We start from the raw sequence: 21,923 nt of genomic DNA, 5'->3' as shown, positions 1-21,923 counted from the left end.
TTCATGTTGATACTACCCCACTGGCTATTGTTTCTTCTTATACTAACAGTATATGAGGCCTAGGATTTAGATGAGATTTGACTGTGACTGAACTGTTAATTTCAAGAATTTTAAGAAATTAAAGATAGGTACTGAAAAAGTAATTCTAGTATTGCTCCAGTGTGAATGAGATCAAACCCACAGCGCTCTAAATGCTGAAAATTCTCTCACGGAGAAGCTATTTGTTATCAATATTACGACAAGGCGTACTTAAGAAGATGTCAGCTGGGAGGAAGTTTTGGCCGATATTATGGCTTTGCAGAAATTACTTTTAAGTCCCATTAGTTTGCTAGATTCAAACAGTAATACAGACTTTTAGGAAAAAGTACTGAATTTTTTCTTTCTTGGCTTTTCTTGAAAGTCCTATATGCTTTAGGTGGAGATCCACACATGTGCAGTTATGTCTGAGTTCAGATTCATTTTGGAGTGTGATCTTTAATATTCCACCAAAAACTTTTAAAATCTTAATGATGAAAGCTAAACTGTGAAATATTATATTATTAATTATGTTCATCATTATTTGAGTATATTGAAGGAATTTAAAAGGAGAAAATGGGATTTTTGCAGCCTAGAGCACAAACTTTCACACTATTTTCTTGTTAATGCAATGGTTGTCCCAGTATGTAATACTGGGATTCAGATAAAACTAAAGTTCCCCCAGAGTGTTTGAACTGAACACAGTGAATAGTGTTAAATCCTGAATTTGTTGAGTAGCTGGGATCTGCTGCACAGCTCCGTTCCCATAGTACCTGAGATAATTGTTGGGGCAAGCAGGGCAACTATGCTTTTGCCTTCATTGGTCTTCATCTGACCACTCGATTATGCATGTTTAAAGGCACACACTGAGAACTGCTTCTGAACACTACTATTTCATTTGTCAAAAACAGTTTCATGCTTGTTTAAAGTTAAATACCATATTTAAACATTAATGCCAGTATATGCACCTGTAAAGAGACATGTTAGTAGGAAAGGAAATTGTATTCATTTAAAAATGTCTTAAGAGTACAGTATAGAAAGACTAAACAACAAAGGCACATGAAATTAGCAAGGCTTAAGGCACATTTCATTGTACATAGAGGATTTCATGGCCGAGTACTTGTTTTTAATCATGCAAAACAGAGTATAGAGAAGTCTGCGTTAACTTTTCAAAATCATGTGTATTAAATAATTCCTTTCTGGTATCTTTTCACTGGACTAAAGCTTAGGATAAAATGAATTCTTAAAAAAAAAAAAAATATTGCTATCTTCTTGTTTATATAGTAATTGCACTGAAACCTACATCTTGCCCTTCAAAAGCCACAGTAATCTCTCTTGTACTTTCTGTAAGAAGACTATTAAAAAAAAGATAGTTTTTCTCTTTTCTTAGCAAATACATTTATCACCTGTGGTAGCCCAATGGCCCTTTCAGTCAACTCTGCATAGATTTAACTGCTGTCTTTGAACAACGCACAAGTCTGCTTTTCATTTAAACTAGTGATGAAGAACCCAATGAATGGTATGTGCATAAATTTTTAAGTATACTTTAAAAAAGATAAAGCTATGTTTTTGCTATACAATGTGATTTAGAATTTTATTTTAATCCTTCGCTTTTTTCTGTCTCTGTCTTCATGTTCCTTCTTGTCTAGGAGCCTGATAAAAACTTTTTTAAGTTAATGGAAGTCTTTCAAAAAAATCCAGTGAGCTTTGATTAGGCCTCATAGACTGTAACCTTTTCTAAACAGGAGCAACAGCACAGGTCCTCAGTAAGCTGCTTCATTCTACACAAAGCTGCTCAGATGGTGCTAAGCAGCTGGAAAGTTGCATAGTTGGTGAACCTAAGGCATCACCTATCATGGTGGCATGTTCTTGGATAAGGTGTGCAAAAAAAGAGCACCAAACTGCATACGTTAAGAATGTGATTAAATAGTAGTAGCAGCAAAAGACTTATTATCATTGAGTTGTGTGGTTTGATTTTTCTTTTAATAGGTAAATTAAACTTTATTTCCACAGAGTACTTTTTTAGAGAGTCTTGGCACCTCGTTATAAAAATTATTAATGTTGATGTGAACAGAGTGTACTAGAGAATGTCTGTGTTTTCCCCCTTTTTAATTTTTCATAGGAAATCTGAAGGAATTTTTTGTTTGATATGATTTAAATCACCATGGACTAATTCAGTCTTCTGGGGCAATTTTTTACTATAGCATATGCTGGAGGTAAGCAAATTTTCTGAGTTGAATTTTATGCAAACATTTTGTTTGTCTTCATGTTTTTGGTTCTGTATCTTAATGATAGGAGATAAAATATGTATACATTCCTGCTTTCTTGCATCTGGGTAACATTGGGGAAAGCAACTACAGAATATAACCGAAGATTTTTCTTATACTTTTGAGAGCAAACAAAATACTTGATTAAAATTTCATTGTTGGTTCTTTCCAGTTAATATGTTGTTGCCAGTTTATATAGCATTACTGTGTCAAGCAAAATGTCAGATCAATTTCTGTATTTTTTGTATAACTATCACAGAGATTATTAGGGCTTCAGGCTTCATAAGTAGATTATTTTCCTGATGGCTACTGAAGAACGTAAGAATGATGTGGGTTCTACAAATATAGTCCCACTCAAAATGGTACTTAACACTTGTTTAAAGCATGGCTTCAAGAGTATTATGGATTCATATGCTCTCCATGTGTTTCTCTCAACATCTATATAAAATCAAGGAAATGGGACTATGATAATTCCTCCTCCCTGCCATCCCTTGCCCCTGCCATTTTTTGCGGTCTCAGAACATGTACACAGAGTTATTACAGATCAGCTCTCATATGTTACTGCCATAACTTGCTCAAGTGTTGAAGGTCTCTGATCTGCCTGTCTCCCCCCATCACACTACTTTGATGGGCTTGACTAATTTGGCGGTTCCTACAGAAAATTCAACTGGTCTGTTTTATTCTTTTCATTGGTTGGTTCAGTGCTTGTGCTAGAAGGGTTTACCAAGAATAATAAAAGCCTTAAAGCAAAATCTTCATTTTCTTCTAACTTACCAAATGCAGAATACCTTACCTGCACCAGAACACCATTTTGCTTAGTTTTCTCATTTTTTACTATAAGGCTTTTTCTCTGTCCTTTGAGACGTAAGACAAAATTTAAAAGAACATGAGAAAGCGCAGGAGTGAGAAAAAAGGAAAATTATGTGAAAGGAGAAATCTATGGGATGGCTGTCTCTTGCAATTTGTCTATGGACACTGATAAGAATGTCTTCATGTCTCAATCTGTTTAGATCTTCATTTGACAATTTTAGCCTGAGAGATTTAAAAGATAACATTAATAGACATTTGGGAACTTTTATGACTTACCGTTGGAATTAACCTATCTTTAGATATTTTTTTTTTTAATTAAATTTATGCATTTGCCTTCCTTTCCTATCACTGATGAGTTAATGTGTTCCATAGATGTTTTGTTATAACATGAGAGAATATAATTCTTTGGGGTTTGCTTGAATGTGTATGGGTAAACAGGCATGCACGTGTTTTAGTCTCTGATATATCTCATAACAACAGATTGAATATGTAAAACATATCAGGAAGTGTTTCGTATATCAGGCACTTGACATGTTTGTCATTGCTTCAAAATGGTAACAAAAGTTGAACAGAAACTAAAGTAAAACACAGTTGCCCCAGTCAACTGATGTTATATTGTGAATGTGTGGCAGCAGGTTAAGTTCTGCCTGGATGGCATGATAAGATTTTTCTTTTTAGGAGAGCTGATGTAGGTCAACTCCTTGGACAATAGATAAAGTCTGTTTCTTTTTGTCTGCTCACCTGACATCTTTGGTCATATTGGATTTCAGTTCCCCCCAAAAAACTGAGTAAATATTTCTCAGATCTATCACTTAAGGAGGATTGTCTTCCAGAACAGGACACACTTAATTAAAGGATGTAATTTTCTAGTGCTGCTGAAATTGATGACTTGGTGGTCCACAATATTCTTCCTGAAGACCTGACATGCCTTGGGCAGTCTTCTGTTCTCCTCTGGTTCTTTCAAATCTCAGATATTTTTCTTCCACATGTCTTTTAGCAATTCCTCTTTGCCTCATTCCTTTTCTTCCTATGTTATGTATCAGTAAGCAATGCAAAAATGAATTTAGTTCCTGTCTCTGTGTTCAGGCTTCACATAGGCCTGTGATTTGTCTTTCTAATGTCTTTAACAGCATAAGTAGGTAATTTTCTTTAAAGTATTATTAAAAGGAAAATATTTCTGTTCCGTAAGTGTTGTCAGTGATGGGAATTTTAAGCATGAGGATTAAATGTGCATTCAAAATGGCATGAAATGGCTCCTGATTTAACCTCTTGTAATTAGAGGGACAGAGATTCCCCTGTAATTCCCTTAACATCTGGTGAATCATCTGAATACACAGATGGACAATTAGGAATTGAAGTATAGTTGCAAAGTGCAAAATCTGAATCCAGAAGGTATTTATAAATAACATAGAACTAATTAACTTAAAAATGTATTTTTATGTGCTTTTCTATTGGGCATTGATCATACCATTTACATGTGTGGTACATTCAGGAAAGTGTAGTTATTCCTTTCTCTGTCACTACCCAGAAGTTAGGGGAAGAAAAAAGAACATCTAAACCCGTTCTATATAATATGCCTGTCTCAGAATACAAATTGATTTGTTCTGTTCAACATACATCTCCTATAGTATTCAGAATGTTTTGGGGATACTATGGGATTCAGTTTCAGATGTTTGGAACTCAAGCTGAATTATGCAAAATGGAAACTGAAACAGGGACAAGTTGCAAACTTGTTACCTGGTTTCACCTAAATTTCCTTGAAGTTCATTGTCAGTATCAGCACAGAGCTTCTCAGCATTAACCTCTTTGATATCTGAGTCTAATATTTTCCATTTGTTTCAGCCTGTTATCAGTTCTTAGAAGTCATCTAATCTGAAACACTAGAAAATGCATTTCAGTATTGTTATGCATCTGTAAAAAATTAAGTGAAGGTACTTTAATGATATGCAGACCAGACGTTGCTCCAAAGCAGCATCTTCCAAAGGAGGCTATGAAGGGGTTGTGTCCCAAGAGGCAAGTCTCTGAGTCTCCAGAACTCATGAGGGACACAGCTGCTGCATTGATAGCACTCATCTTGATGCAGGTGCTCCCAGTTTCTCCCTTGTTAGCTTCATCTTCTGTGTAGACAAAGGGAAGAGATGTCATGCTCTTCATAAGGCAGGGCCTGCACTGCCTTGCCCCGGCTGGCTGATCATTGCTGGGATGGGGAGGAAGAGTGCAGGAGTTTCTACTTCTAATGCTGTGACCAGGAAAATACTTCTTAAGGTGTTTGACTTCTCACATGTCATTTGAACTTACCTGGCACCAGTGATGAGACCAAACTTTCCAAGGTCAGCCATGTTCCTATCCATTACTCTGGCTTGTGCCCTTCTTACCCAGAGCGTATTTCACTTTGTTATGCAGGAAGTGGCTCCACAGGTCAGCAACAATCACATTAACCTTATCTAGGAAAGAAATACATCTGAAGTTAGGCAGCTGCTTTTTCTGATGTTATAGAGGCTTATGACATTTCTTTGTGACTGCAGGTAAGAAATGATTAATATATTCTTACCATTCCCAGACGGCACAGCTCTTTCACTTCTCAAAGTTACTGTCTACTGTTCAGCCTCAGCCTCTACCTAGTATGGCACTTTAAGAAGCCTTCCCTAATGACTGCCTGGAGTATCAACTGTGTTGCCTAGTTTTGACATGTTGATGTAATTTGGGGAATTACGAAGGCCATAACTTCCCAAGACAACCATCACTCTTATGAACCCTGCAGATTCAAACTACAGATCAGTCAGGTGCCTCTTGCTGGAACACTTTAAAGGTCAAACTGTAACGTAAATCTATTGCAGTGATCCTTGATTTACAACATCTCCAAGGTCTCACTGTGAAGCTTCAACTTCTTCAGGGTCTTGAAATGCCAAGTGTATTAAAGTATGTTGCAAAAGAGCATTGGTTCAGGGGAGGAACTTAATTTATGATTAAAGCTAGTATTTGCATTATAAATGGGTAGTTTTATCTCATGTTAGCACACGTAGAAAGTTACCTTTTGGAAAACGAAGAGGCTTTCTGTTTGTAACGAAAGCTCTGCACTTCGGAGTTATGATTAGCATAAGATAATTGCATCCTTTGTGCGTTGAACATGGGTGTTGTCAGTCATGATGTTATTTTTGCACAGAGAATGATAAACTTGGTAATATATCCTCCCTCTCTACTTAATGTGGCAGTTGTGAAATGTAATGCATTTTGGCACTGACCATGTAACAGCATAACTAAAATCATATTTTGTTCAGGATGGAGTATGCAGGAGTATTGGATAGAATGAATGCATCCATTGATCTTTCCTCCTGCTTTCTCTTAAAGCAGCAGGAGAGATTCAAAGAATTGTTCCCTGAGACAGGGATTGCATTTGTAACTGTGTGATAAGTACTGTTTGATGAACAAACACATGAAGAACAGCCTTTTTTAAGATTGTGATGTATATCCACTCAGGTATATATATCTGTCTACATCAGTTTGGTCTTGTCCCAGCATAGTGAACAAATTAAGCTTCTTGATGTAATCAGGCAGGTCAAACAATAGTAGTCTACCTCAAAAGCAGGCCTATGGTTCACTTGAAAGAATTGTGGTGTTTTCCTCCAATCCAGGTAGTAAATTTTGAATTTTTATATTCTGTAAGATTACAGTGCATAGTCAGTTCATCATAGTTGTCATAACTGGAACACGTCACTATACTTTTTACTAAATTTGGTCAATGTGAGGCATCAGATAACTAACTTTATCATTGTTGTTGTTGTTATGTGCTAGCACAGTCATAGGCAGTGACTGAACTGTTAGGAAGGAGACTGCAAGTTCAGCTGATACTCTTTAATCTAGCCTATCTCTGACAGGTTAGAGATTCCTTTTGGATTCAGTTCATTTTAGAAAAAGGGCTAGGGGATAATTTAAGACCAGATCCATAGATTTTCTCTGCTGAGTAATGTAGTTTCTAGGACAGAATTTTAGAGTATTTTTAAAAAACAAATGTGTACCAGTTTATCTGTCTGCAGTTACCCAATTAGGTTGTGATCTTTTCTGCAGATTCAAATTATCAAATTATCAATTCTGAAGATTAGCAAAAAGGAAATACTTGCCAAATCAGTACATCCATACGTAGAAGACACCAGTCTTCTTTGCGTACCACATTCAATAACTCATTCATCAATTTTTCTTCAGTGGCAATTATTTACTTGCATGGTTTGGCTCTTCTTAGATTTTCAGCAGTTATCTTCTAATTTCAGCCTGCTCCATGACTAATGGCATTGGCATCACTTGTTTGCCATGTCATGAAATTGCTACTAAGCTTTCTTTATTGTGATACAGTGTGTAAGTAATGATGAAGCTCTTACCAAGGGCAAGTTACCTGCTTCGTGAGCTCTGTCAGTAGAAATGAGTGAGGCTGTATTTGGAAGCTTTCACTTCTGTTTTGGGTACCTGCTTTACCTTCCTTTATGCAGGCTTGCTTAGAGAAAATCTTGGCCAAGTGTGATAACATGAGCACCTTTCATGGTGCTCTAGTGCTTCTCTTTATTGTCTGCAATTTTGTTATACAAAAAAATGATCATTCTCTTCAAACACAAGCACACATCTTTGGGCAACCCAGCTGGCACTCCCTTTTGAGGGTATTGAAGGACAGGGTGTATGGGCAAGCAGCCTCCATGTGTGAAGAAATCAAGACTGTTATGGAGTTACAGAGGCAGAAAAATCAGAAGAAAGGGAGGCAGAGGCAGTCACTCCTTAGAACGCTGATCCTTGTTAGACAAATACTGATTTCTGTAAGGTTCTTGGAGAGGCTCCAGGTCATTACCCTGCTGTGGAACTTCAGCCAACTTCAAGTGGCTGGAGGGTTCAGGAAGCCTTTTTGTCATCATCTGTCTTCATCTACTGGTCTTACTACGGCTCTGCAAAATAGCCATGTGGCAATGATCTTTAAGACTGAGCAGGCATTTCACCAGGGAGTAAAAGGGAAGGCCTCTGAAGCATGAAAGAAACACATCTTATGTTTCTGTGATACGTCTTGGCACCTCTCCAGAATTTAGAAGAATTTAGACAGGTGTCTATGAGCCTGGTGATCAGTCTTTCTACTGTAATTTATGGTTTGTTACTTCCTGTATTAATTTCCCTTGGCTGTGCTGTACTATCATCTACAAAGCATGTCTGTCATACTGCTTAGAGTCTGTAAGGCACTTATATTCTCATGATAAAAAGATCATTGTTAAAAATCATATTCTGTATATTGTTCTCATGATATTTTCGGAATTTGGCAAATCATTTGTATAGGTAGTCAGACATGACAGCTTGCAAATGGATTGATAGCTGTTTGAAACAACTGATACTGAGGAAGCCTAAATTAGATCAGATGTATTAGGTTGGATAAGGATCAAAGCCCAGACAGACCGTAAGTATGTGCAAGACGATGACTGGGTAAGGAAATTTCTAATGAAGAATTTATCACATAAGTTTTGCTGGTTTATCAGTTCAAATGGCTTGCAGAATTCTTGAATGTGTTTGTTATTGCAAAGGTCTGGTAGAATTCTCTGGTAAAATAGTCTTTAGCATATGGATAGCTTGTGAACTGAATAATGCACAATTTAGACTGTCTGATTAATTAATTGGCTGATGTTGCTTCTTCTACAGTAGGCACGTAGTTTCTGTTATTAACCTAAACCATGGAAATGAAGATGATTCCTTGGAATATACTTTTAATTTAATTAATACAAAAATGGATGGTGGTGGCAGAACAAATTCCCACAGTTACTGTGACTTCTTTCAGGCCAAGTACAGTCCAGAAAAGCAGAGACTTTAGTATTAGCTTTACCTACAAATATTTTTTCAAGGAATACTCATCACTTTCTGCAGACAGTGTATTTCCTTAATAGTCTTCTGCATAATAAAAATCCAAGAACCATCTAGAGCAAACAAGTGACAAGGAAGTTTTTCAGTTCCTTTTTTGATGAAGATTTTTTTTCTGGCAAAGAACTGGTTATCCAAAAATTATTTTTTCTGCTTGTTCAAATGAATGTGAAAAATGACTGAAGAGCTCACTCTTAGCTTCCCTCAGGGGCATGTTCCAGGTTTTTAATTTTTTTTGTTGTTAACTTCACTAATCTGATGTTCCTTTATTCTGTCTGTCTTTTTTTTCCTCTCTCCTTTCTCTTTTTTTCTCTGAGTCTTTCCACACAAAGAGACTTTCGTGAAATAATAGCTAGCAATCTCCTATTTCTCATTTGTCTTGAATATATCTTTGTTGGACCATAGGCCTGATTTGAGGGTAGTTTATTGTTGCCTGAGCTGCCTGGTTACATAAGAAGATGAATTTGTTCTTACATTAAATAAGGAGTAGAAGTTAGACTTAACTCCTAACAAGCAGAGTATGTAAGACTATGTATGTGGATGACCTCTAATAAATTTTGTTGTATCTCTGTAATGATATAAAGTTGCTGTCAGGAACAACTGGAAATTCCTTGGATGGTGGTAAGGAGTGTCTTTGTGCCTTTGTAGCACACATCCTTCTACAGTAGTTCTGTCTTAGTCCCTGCCCCATCTCCCCTTGCTGAACTCGTCACTTTTAAATTTTCCATCCCTTTCTAAAAAGGGGAATGTTTCTAAAGAGAATGTGTCATGGCTAGACTGCTATCTATGACTGAGGCTGTTAAAAAAACAGACAAAAATCAGACAAGCCTGTGATACAAAACTTCTTTTCTCCCTGTTTTTCTCCTAATTGTACTATTAAATGCAACTTCTCTCTACCAACAAAACCGGTTTATTTAGAAGTGTAGTGATAATGGTTTGTTGCAAATACCAAGTTCCCTTTTGCCAGAACAAAAACTCCTGGGCTTCTCATGAACTCCTATACTTGAAAACATTTACAGTCTCTGGAGCAGCAGTAAGTTTGTCTGAGAGTTGCTTTTAGCATCTGTCTCTTGCACTGTGTTCATATATTGGAAAAACTCCAAGAACTGGGAAGGTCTCGTTGATGAAAAACACCTTCCCAGCCACGCAGGCTAAACCATGTTCCTCCATGCTAATACTTGAAGCAAATTGAAGCACGGCTTTTGTGTTCCAGTGAGCTATACTGGCATGGATGAACAATATGTTATGATGACTTCCGCCAGATAAATAGTTTTAGTATAGAATCATGTAGTGCAGCAAAGCATGTTATTGTGAGGCTTTAAGGACATTTTTCTCTTGAGTTAATGGCTTCCAGAAAGACTATAAAGGTACAGTGTAAATGACGAATTTTAACAGAAGGATGCAATACTTGATTTAGGTGGAGGATGACTGGGTCTGGGTAAAGATTACTAATTCATGATAAAAACAGGCTAAAGCAAAGCAACTAAGGCAGAGAACATGAGTAAAAACACTGGAGTCACAAATGAAGTAATGCACTTTCCGGATCGAGAATATGGTAGCAGATCAGGGTCTTTTTATAAAATGCATGTAGTTTTTGTTATTGACAATACAGTGCAACCCCCCAGTCCTGGAATGGGAGTGGGGAAGGGTGGGCAAGTGAAGACAAAGATGGGATATGACTTTTGGTCTCCTGCTGCACAGGCTCGCCTCATGTTTCACTGTAGGCACTGGCTCATCGTTCTCAAATTACAAACCTTTTAGTCAACTTCCAGGTCTCTCAGAATTCAGGAGGATGAAAAGACAAAATCCCCACAATTGGATTAGATTTAAAAGCAGAAGACAAAGTAATTCAGCCCTCCACCACAAGCTGCAATAATGAAAGTGACTTCAATGAAATATGAACAACAGCGTGCCTGTTCCTTTAATCCCCCCTCATCCAACCACAGCAAAAGAGAAAAAAATCTTGAGTGTAAGCAGCTTTATGTAGATTCATTAAGGCCTCAAAATTTCTTGATGATAACTGAAATCAGGCATGAATTGTAAAAGACCTATTAAATACTGATTTAAAGGCCATGTAAAAGTTTTGGCTATGGCATGGTACCACTGTTTGGATTTGTGCACTCAAAATGATCAGGTGTACTTTTTTGTCAGCTAGTTTTTGCTCTTTTGATAGTTAGTGCTCTTTTCCAACACGTACAATTTATTCCTATTTTTGACTTGCATACGCTTAAAGAAAAAGTGTGATACTATACAGCAGCCACTTTTGACATGTATTCTGCACTTTGCATTTAGATATTTTAAAAGAAAAAGTGATTTTATAACTTGCTTACTCTTTGTTTTTATTTGTTTGCTCTTCAAAGTCAAATCTAATGTCTTTTGAGATGCTGGCATGTCCTTAAAACAGAACTTATGTTATAATCAGACTTAAAGTATTTGGGAGACAAGAGTGATGCATTTCTTTAGAAAGCCATTTCACCAATAATTTGATGTTTCTCTAGATTTTCCTTTAGCTCAGCTAAAAGTAGCTGCTTAGAGTAGGCCAAGGAAGATGGCTTTTTCCCGAAAAAAGTGGTTTTTTTCTAGGTTGATAGCCTAATGCTGTTATTTCAGCTCTTGAGACGTTCAGGAGAGGAACATCTACTCATTACATCAAAAGTAAAGACAAAGAACTAATCCTTTTTTACATCTTCTAATTTTGCAATTTGTGCTTACAGTATTAATTTTATAGAAACAATTTCTAGAATTAGAAAAAAAAAATATTTTTAGGAACAGTAAGTCCATTTCTGAATTTTCAGTCTGAGGTTATTGCTGGCTGTGTATTAATTTATTTAAAGTTTCTTGGAAAATATTTTTGTGAGGACAAAGTTTTCTTGAGTCTAATAGTATGCCTGCCTGCTGCTTGTCTGAGTAGTGTGTTAGACCTTCTGTGCATGCCAGCAAAGAAGGAAGATAAAAGATTAGGGATTAATGGCAGCTGTTTTAGCTGGTCAGCCACTTGTTCCTTCTGAGCCAGAATGTTTGCTCATTACAAATACCTGACTGAGAATACTCATTTGGTACAATACAGCCCAATATTGTGGTGTACACAAACAAAACCCCACTTAAACAAACAAAAGACCAAAACTCTTTCTAAGTGCATCTATGTAAATGCAAGGGAAAATGAGATATCTGAGGCAGGGGAAATGTTGTTTTGCTTTGTTGTAATTTTTTTTCTTTTTTTTTTTAGTTTCTTGGATCTTGACTTCTCTGTAAAAATAATTCCTTGAGCCATAGTACAAGATCAATTTTGTTCAAAATAAAGGCAAAAAGAAAACCTGCCTAGTTCCCAACAAACTCTACATTTCCTGACCTGCTATCTGTCCCTTGCCCAAGAATTTTTGAAGATTTTTGGGCGGTAGGGGGATGAGTGCCCACCTGTGATTTTGCTATACCTTAGTTTTTTAGCTAAAGTTACAAATTAATTTAGATTTTTGCCTCTCTCTCATCTGCCTTTTAAAGTTTTCCAACATTTGGAAAGATTTCCCTTTCATACATATGTATATTTATTTTCTTTTTCTGAGCTGGTGAGTTTTGTTCTTTCTCCTTCTGTGCTTCTCCAACTTTTCATTCCTTTTATTTCCTTCACTGTTTATTTCCCTGAACTGCTTTCTATCTTTCTGATCCCTTTCAGTAAATTTTAGCTATCCAGCAAATCAAAGCCAACTGCAAATATGCTTGCATCCACAGAGCAGCTGTTGTAAAGAAACATAACTTTACTTGAAGGAATTGATAGAAACACTGCCAACCACCCAAGCTAAACCGAAGTCTGAGATGGTGGTCAGATGGACTTTTCACCAGAGCAAAAAGGAAGAAAATGTCCTGCTATTTGGGTTATTAATGTACTATTCTTTACTAATTTAGAACTGCTGAATATATATTTATGCTGTCTGTGAGGGTTACAGAAAGAAAATCTATGTTTCGTAGTGTGCAGGACCCATGTGCCAAGCACATGGCCAACTTTTACTTCCTTGTATTACTCTAGTCTTTTTTCCCCAAGATCTATTAAAACTTGGCATGACATCAACCCTTGCTTAGGGGTAATAAAAGCAAGAAAGCAGTAACTAGGATAGTATTATCTTTTCATAAAAACCTCCCGAGTTTCATAAATTTTCTTTGACAAGAGAAAAACAGTTCTGGCTTTGTTAGATTTATGAAGCTGATGGTATGAGACATCCTTTCAAGGCTTCCCTCTTCGGCCAGGAAAAGGCTGATGGACTATGTAGTTAAAGACTTAGGGGCCTTATTAATTATAGTATCTTTTTGGAGTACCTCCATTTATCGTAACTGTAGAACTGGCAACCATCTAATTTCATACTGGCCTGTTTTTAAGGTATGGTTTGTTGTCACTTTCAGTGTTCTCTGTTTCTCTAAAAATACAAATGTAAAATACTTAATATGAATGCTTAATTTTTGCAGCAATTGCCCCTGCATATATATTCTTCCTAAAAATTGCAAAATGGGAAGCTGCAACATTTTACAGCTTCTGATGCATGTGCAAGTAATCTAATGAATTTGTGGTTTAGTTAGAAAATAGAGATATTTAAGCATATATTTGGAACACACTTTACAGAATAAAATTGTCCTGTTTGTTATTTTTAAAGTAGAAATACTGAATCCTTAACATAAAGAATGGATTCCTTAGACTACACTTTATTATCTCTTAAAAACAGAAAATGCATTATCTTAAAAAATGAACTGCCTCCTGCTCTTGCCTTTTCCCAGTTCTGAAATAAGGAATGGGTGAAGAAGTTGTGAGGCGGTAAACAAGTGTTGAGCCCTCGCATTAGTATTGTGAATAGTACAAGTTCCTCAGCTATCCTGATTTTCACTGAACTTTAAGCAGCCCAAGGTTGGGAACCTGCTGTTGGAAGTGCACCTACCAAATGAGATGTCTGTTTGGAAAGGGGAAAAAATTGTCTAGGAGTATGAATGGGTATTTTGCTATTTGCATATTAAAAGAAAGTGCCAAGGGGTGTTCCAGACATTTATCTTCTAGGATGCTGAGTTCTGTGATGTTCCTAGTAATAGGAAATTATATGAGTATACTTGGAGCCTACGTTAAGCCTACAGAGTGTTTGGGGTCTGCTTTTGGGATCATTTTGTTCAATGCAGGAGTTCACAAGAAGCCAGGTACTGAGGTCAGTTGGATGCGATACACATACCACTGAAAAAGTGACGTGTATCTTTAGCTCTCTTGCTCTCTGATCCTTCCTAGTGCTGATGAAAGCAAAAGACATTTTCTAATGATTCATGGCAGCTGCTTTGTATCATCAGCTCCAGCAGGCAGTCATCAGATCCTGTGACACACACTGTGCTGGGATTGCCGATGCTATAGGTGAACATCCACAATATGCTCCCCCCCAGAGTGTTTCCCAAGAGTATGTTTTTTTGCATGTACTGCACACTAAGGAGTCTGGGCATAGTTATATTGCAGATTAACCTTCCTAAAACCTTTCCCACTCTGGCAGTCGGGGCAGACGTTTCCAAAAGAAAATATCTGTACAATACTTGAAGAATGATGAATATATCTTTGCTAAACAGTCATACATAGTAGTGTATTTACCTACACATATAAGTGTGTTTTGTATGTAAGGAGGAGGAGGCTGTATGTGTTTTCTATGTATGTAGGAGGGCTTTGCAGTGCAAACAGATGGCAGAGATGTTGATACTTGTGACTGGAAACAAGTGTGCAGGTGATCCCATCACATCTAGGTTTTAGCTCTGTATAGACCTATGTATCAGTTCATGAGTAATTTCACACTTGAGAGCTAGCTTTTGACTGCAGTTGTTGACTAGTAGGAAATTGACTGGTTTATCATGAATTTATTATTGAATTCAAGTTTTTTTCATGTTGTGAGGCTTTTGGTTGGTTTGGGATTTAATCTAGCCTTAAGTCAGAGTTTCCTTTTGTTTCCAGTCATTTGTTTCTAAGCTGGTAAATCTTTGTTAATTTGGAGCACACTGTGATCAGTCTTATTTGTAAAAAAATGGGGAAAAAAACCAAAGCCAAAACACTTAAGTCTGTCAAGATATGAAGGCTGTGAAAAAACCAGCCTCCAGGGAAGATGCTAGCAGAAATATAATGATCATGCTGAAAAGCATTTTTTCAGCAGAAGTAACATCATTCATTGGGATGCTTCTAGGATAAAAAGAAGCCTTTCTGCTTTCTATAAGGGAGTAGTCACCAAGAAGTACATGTGAATTATACTTTCAGAGGTCTTTCTCCAGCCTGCCTGCAGCAATAGAGTGTCAGCCAAAGCAGCAGCCAAACAGCTAAATAGAGTTTTTTGAACATATTCCAGCTGGTGAATAGATTTAGACTTCAGCTTGCAACTAAGGTGATTTTTCAGAAATCTGTTTTCTTCGATGCTTTTTTTCACAATGTTGCTGAATGACTTGCATCTTTTTTCAAAGGCACGATTAATTCCAAGTTGTAACAATTTAAAAGATCTTAAAATTTATTCCGGGCTCATAGGTTTTATGCAGCTGTAACCTCACTAATTACTGGAATTACTCACAATGTATAATTTAGATTTTCTTCTGGTTAGCAGGAGAATCCTATGTTCGACTTTGTCCTACACTTTTTAAGAGCCTGAGAACCCATAGAGGTAATGTTAGTATAAGAATTTGCAACACTAAAGCAAATGAGAATTGTGTGGTGATTTTGATTAGAGGTGAACTGCACACTAGTAGAGAATTAGATCCTTTAATCCAAAAGTTTCAGTGCTTATTTCATCCAGTGCTGAATAAGTCAGTTGATCTCATGGTGTCACCCTTCTGTAACACAAGTACATAATTATAGAGCAAAATGCGATTTTTATTTTAGAAGAAAAATGTTAACAAACATAATTTTTAGCAGCAACAACAAAACCCCCCAAATGCTAGCAGGATACAATTTTCTATTTTATTAAATTGTCTGTTTCAGTAAGTAGAGGCTTCTTACATATCTGAAGTACTTTTTTTTTGCAAATTTCTGTTCATTATGTGGAAAATCATCAAACAAGTGGAGGACAGAGTCTTAGTAGTTCTGGATGTGAGGAACTTTTTTCTTGTTGTTCTTACCTTGTCAATTATCTATAAGCAATAAAAACTTTCTGAAATTAGATGTTATAATCTTGTACTACAAAGCATATTGCATGCAGCACAATGACTAATTTTGCTAGAAAAAATAATTAATGAGCTGGAAGCTTATGGCTTCATGACCAGTTATTATTTGATTACCTTTGTTGTGTGGAAACGGGATTTGCCAGATCACATAAGAATTTTACAGAATACTTCTAAAGAGTTAATTTTCTAAACCAGAAGAAAATTACAACCTAAATTTTGTTGGCTTTGTACATTTTAAATAGCATTACATTCATAATTTGATTTTTTCAGTTTTTCTTTGTGTAACACAAAGTAACTACTGTTTTTAATAAATTATTTTCCTGAAAGCAAAGAATAGAAGTCTAGTCACAATTTGCAAATATTTGCACCATCAATCAATGTATAATTAATGATATAGTCCTTATGTAATACTACATGTTGCCTACATTTACTAGGAGATGCTGAATTCAGCTTCTGCTCATGTTTGACGTTGATAGGCACGTACTAGCATTGTTAAAAAGAGTCAGTAATGTGAGACTACAATGCGACCCGCCTAAAGCCTCCCAAAGAGTTATTTTCACAGCTTAATCCCACTCCAGACAGAAAAGTAATCTCTGAGAGTTAGTAGTTAGCTTAATTAGGGAGCTGGTGTGCTAAGACACAGGCTGTGACCCCTGAACTAGCCTCCAGCCTCTTGGAAGGCGTGTGCTGGTCAACTCTGCAAGGTCTGGGAGAGTGGACCATTGTGGTTCACGTGTGATGCACCTCTGTCCCTCATATCTGCAGCTGAAAAAACAGACTGGCTTTGTCCTGAGGTGATACAAATAGACTTAAGCAATGACCTCAGGGAGTTCTAGCTGTGTTTTGCAAACTGTATGTAATATTCAGAATACTTTTTCTGTAACACAGGGGGGAACATGTTAAAGAGCCAGCCATTTCGTCTGAACTGGGCTTGGATTTCACTGGAGAAGGAGAACTACGTCATAGATGAGAACTCCAAATATCTGGAGGTGGCCATCAGACGCAGAGGATATCTGCAAGAAACCTCTTTTATCAGTAAGTAAATCTTTACTGTTTGAAGCTTCTTGCGCCAGAAAAGGCAGCTGTTAAGGAGCTGTTCCATAGTTGCTTGTTCCTCTGTTTACATAATAAATATCTAATAATGAGAATGACAGTGGTATAGATTTTTATTGCTCAGATGTCGCTATGTGTTTCATTTTCCACTGCTGCCACCCAGAAATCTAAGTGAGTATGTATATTAGTAGATATAAGAACAAATCAATAAAATGAACTTCTGCTGTTTGCCCAGTGTATTTCTCCTGAAGTCACTTGCCAGACAACAAAACAGAAATTGGGATACTCTGCTTTGTTTATTTTGGCAGGAGGATGCATTTTGTAACATGTTAACTTTAGCTATAAGTAAACAAGTAAGTTCTTAAAGTAGCTGGTCTCTGCTTGCAGAACCAAGTTGTGGAGAAGTTAGTTACAACTGCTTACTTTACAAGGGCAGTGTTATGCTGGCCTTTGACCTATGAGAAAATCTGAAAGCTACTAGAAATTCTCGAAGGGTCGTCTGCTAGCAGAGGTGGCAGGTACAGAGCACACTGAAGTTACGAGTGTGCTGTCATGGGAGAGCAGAGTACCCAATTGTGACAGCTCTGCAGAGTAAATAGGAATCATAGAAGTCTTTGCACCAATGGAGCGACTCGAGAAGCACTGAGCAGAAGGGTCTTTTTCTCTCTGATTTAAAAACAAAAAGAAAAAAGATTTAACATTTTAGGGTTTTTGTAATTTAAACCCAGGTATGACAATATTTGCTTTGCACAACACAAATCTATTGGGCTATTATCTGAGTATTACTTAAATCAGGAATTTAAAACCTAAGCAGTTCTGGAATAGAAAAACTGTGGGAATTTAGGAACTAAATCATTTAGGAATGATCTCATACTTCACAGCCTTCAGAAGCTCTTTGCTAGCCATCAAATTCCAACAAACATGTAGGCCATTGACTTGAGAGGGATTAATCATTCTGAACTGGGGAGGTAAAGTGACTCATAATTGCTGTTCTTGAACCTTAATAAAAAGATGCTCATATATTTGAGCTAATGCTGCATTGAAACCCAAAGGCAGTAATGAATTTCAAAACCCCATGGTGAGTTACAGATCTTCGCTTCATTACATCCACAGTTGGATTCTGCCAGTATGTGTGCACCTTTGATTGAAACAAACAAGAAACCTAGGTATAAAAATATGCAGGCTTAAAAATGTGTAAGAACTCTTTGTATTTTAAAAAAATCTTGAGTGCCTTCCTATGATATATTTTTCTGTATGATACAGTCTCATTTAAAAAAAAAAAAAAATTGAGTCTTTGTGCTGCATTAAGCAGCAAAAGCGGAATGAATCCTTATGTCAGCTGTAGCATCCTGCACGTGCGTTTCCAATAAAGCACGTTCACATTTCTGGATATGCAACTACCCTCTGTGGTTTTTATTAAGATGAGAATGTGCAGTCTTTTAAACTTGTACAATAAAAAGCTTCTGCTTGGATAATACCCCAGCAGAGAGGATGGATATGTGACTAAGTATTGCAGTTTAGAGTTACACAAGGAAGAAAAAATGGGGGTGGGAAAGAAGGAGCAAATTTGCATAGTGTGGTGGACCTAATAAACCCTGAGAACATTGTTCTGTCACACTGAGCTAAAATTCCACATCAAATGTCCAGGTTTTTACTCACCTAGCTAGGAGAGCATCTGCAGAAGCAAGACTTGGACAGATGGCAAAAGTCTTTAGGGCTTATTCAGTGTACAGGTAAAAGTGGTAAAAGAACTTCCCAGATCTTAAATGTGTTTAAGTACAGTACAGATACAGAGCAGTAACAGAAACTGTAAGCACAAAGTACTAAAAATACAATGATTAATTTCTCTTTGAAAGAGTTGAGCAGTGGAGTTGGGTTTTGGTTTCTTTTTTTTTAATGTGGGTGGCTAAATTTTGCCTTCAACGAAGCCTTGAACACCTAAACTGATATAAATAAATTTCTTAACAGGCTGATATATCTTTTCTGAAGGCATAACTGGAACACTTTTTCCACAAATTTTTATATAGATGGGAAAATTGGCCCTGTTGAACAATTCTGTTCAGTCATATTTGATAAATAGCCTCATGCCTTATTAACTTTGTTGATTCTTGTATAGGTTTTAAGTGCTCAGCAGGTGAATGGAATTTTTCATGCAAATACAATTCTTTATGCACACAAATGTTGGCAGGACCCTACCTTAACTACCTTTTTTTTTTTTATGAGCTATGCAACAATGTTAGAGAAAGTGTGATATAACCATCCTTATTTTTTTCTGAAGGTCAGTAACTGCCAGATTAGCATTTTAAAACTATTTTTTGGTGGTGGTTGTTTTAATTTTATTAAAATACTGAAATGCATGGAGAATAATTCCTCTGAATTTTTATGCAGGTATTGGAACCAAAGATGGTACAGCAGTAAAGGATAAAGACTTCAAGGGGAAATCTCAGAAACAAGTCCAGTTCAATCCAGGACAGGCTTTGGCTACCTGGAGAGTGAGGATATTTGCAGACAATGAATATGAGGCATCTGAAACATTCCAGATTGTTCTGTCTGATCCGGTTATGGCTGCCCTTGAGACTCCAGCAATAGCAACGGTTGAAATCGTGGACCCTGGTGATGGTATGTATCACTTCTCATTCCCTTAGAATTTGTGATTAAGTGCAGTATTGTTCACTTGTGGGTCCTGTGAGTACTTGTGTACCTCATCTGTCTTTGCTCTCTTGTGGTTCAGCTCTGTCTTAAAGCTTCACCTAGCTGAACAAAGAATTTGTATTTCTTGTTAAATCTCTTCCCTGGCTAAATTGATCCTGTGTATAATGTCATAGAGGTGTTCAACCTTGGTCCCCCGCTTCTCTTATCATGTTTTTCTTCAGTATCTACAGTGTATATTCCTCAGCTGGAATATAGAGTAGAGGAAGATATAGGTGAACTTCTGATACCTGTTAGAAGATCTGGAGATGTCAGTGAAGAGCTGATGGTCATTTGTTCTACACACCAAGGTATGTCATATAGCGGGCAACAGATCATTCAGCATCATATTCGTGTTTCGGTAAGTAAAAGAGCAAATGCAATAGTTTTTAGTCATCAAGTACTGCCAGTAACTTCAGTAGCTGGAACAAGTGATTTTTGCAGGCAACTTGTGTGTCTAGTTCTCTGCTTAAAGTGTTTTAAAGTCCAAAATGTAGGAGTGCGTGTGTGTGTGCACGCACATATATATGTATACATGTACGTACACATATATGGGTATACCTGTGTATGTACATGTATACATATATGTATACCTTTTTTCGAAGAGGCACGATTTTTTTATCCTGCAGCTTTTCCTGCTGAAGAGGAAATGCCTGTCCCTGCAGTGGTTGTTTAGAGGGGAAAAAAGGATTCTGCTAGTCTTAAACCCTGTACCTTTCCTGTTGTTGAGGATCTCACTGATCACTGCACATTTGTATATACCCTGAATGAGAACTGAGGTCCCCATTGTGGGGCTTTTCCTGTTGTCAGTGTTTTGCTTTTTGACTGTGTAGCTGGAAGAAGCAAGTCAGGGCTTCAGCTGATTCAGCAAGAACTAATATTTCAAAATTGACACACTACAGGCATTGAATATCACTTTTTGTTTTAACGTAACTGACACAGAAGGCTGCATGAAGCAATGATCGGTCTTAATAATGCTTTTTATCTCATTTGTGAATCTGTGTTATCAAAGAAGGTGATGTACGGAGTTGGTCATGAACCACAGACATGTAGATTTAGAACTAAACCATTTCTAAAATCAAATGAGATTTGGGGGTTTTGATTAGGTTAGAAGCCAGCTATAAAGTTCAGATCACCATCCTGTCTTCACTTGGATATTCAGAGATGTGTGAATGTAAGTTTGTGGTCGTGCGCTGACTTTCAGCATGGTGATAGTCACTCAAATACTATAGTTAATAGAGGCAGGTAATTGATAATATGATTCTTTCTTCAACTCATTTGAAAGTTAAGTTTTCCAAATACAGTTCTTGACTACAAAATAAGCCTGTTATAAACTGAAAAAGCGAGATGGCAGAGGAGAGAAATTATTACATATTGTAAAAATACTAGATATTATTAAATATATCAGATAACTCTTAATCAAAACTAAAATGTGCATTCAAAAGTATATTTAATAAAGATAAGGTAATGGGCATTTATAAATGAAACCAGGTTTAAGATAGAGGCTAGCATTTATCCTAAGCAGTGAAATATTAAAGCTTTGATTGAAGAAACTGGTTTTCATATAGAAGTCTTCTATCACCTAGTCATAGCTTGAGATACCAGCTTTCTGTGTGCTTCATGGGCAGGGAAAATGGTGGGTCATCCTCAGTTCTGTGGCTTACTTAAACTTCTGGTTCAGAAAATCCTTTTAACATCTTTTGTTTCTATTATACCCTTACCTGTAGGAGTCAGCCTGAGTGGTTGGCAGGAATCTTCAGAGTGTCGGGCATTCAGAGGTCATTTGTTCCTTCATCAGTGACTTATAAGGGCTTACAGAATTTTCCCCTCTTTTGTTGTCTGTTGAGGCACAAAAAATCTTACCTAGTTACTTAAGGTTTTTTGTCCTTGTAGGTTGTCAATCTGTCTGGCCTTAATAATGCTAACCATTTACCCAAATGCACAATTGCTGTAATTGTCATGATCTGTGTTTTTCATAAACATCCTGCAGTAAAATAATTTTTCTCAAAGTTTTAAACATGATAAGCATGGTAAACATGACGCTGTCTCTCATTTAATCTTTCTCAG

General features: G+C 36.8%; 1 protein-coding gene across 1 annotated transcript in view; it reads left to right on the top strand.

Moving 5' to 3' along the window:
* Positions 1 to 20,217, top strand: part of FREM3 (FRAS1 related extracellular matrix 3) — a gene marked incomplete at its 3' end in the record, with an annotated part of 45,703 nt that extends 25,486 nt beyond the window's left edge. The window contains 3 exon segments of the mRNA XM_010576306.1: positions 17,004 to 17,150; positions 19,557 to 19,787; positions 20,042 to 20,217. Coding sequence (XP_010574608.1) covers positions 17,004 to 17,150; positions 19,557 to 19,787; positions 20,042 to 20,217 — 554 coding nt within the window.
* Positions 20,218 to 21,923: the final 1,706 nt, after the last annotated feature.

Source organism: Haliaeetus leucocephalus, unplaced genomic scaffold (assembly GCF_000737465.1).
Source record: "Haliaeetus leucocephalus isolate CR32 unplaced genomic scaffold, Haliaeetus_leucocephalus-4.0 Scaffold21, whole genome shotgun sequence".
NCBI lineage: Eukaryota > Metazoa > Chordata > Aves > Accipitriformes > Accipitridae > Haliaeetus > Haliaeetus leucocephalus.
The sequence above is the reverse complement of the archived record's forward strand: the minus strand, read 5'-3'. Positions and strand labels throughout refer to the sequence as shown.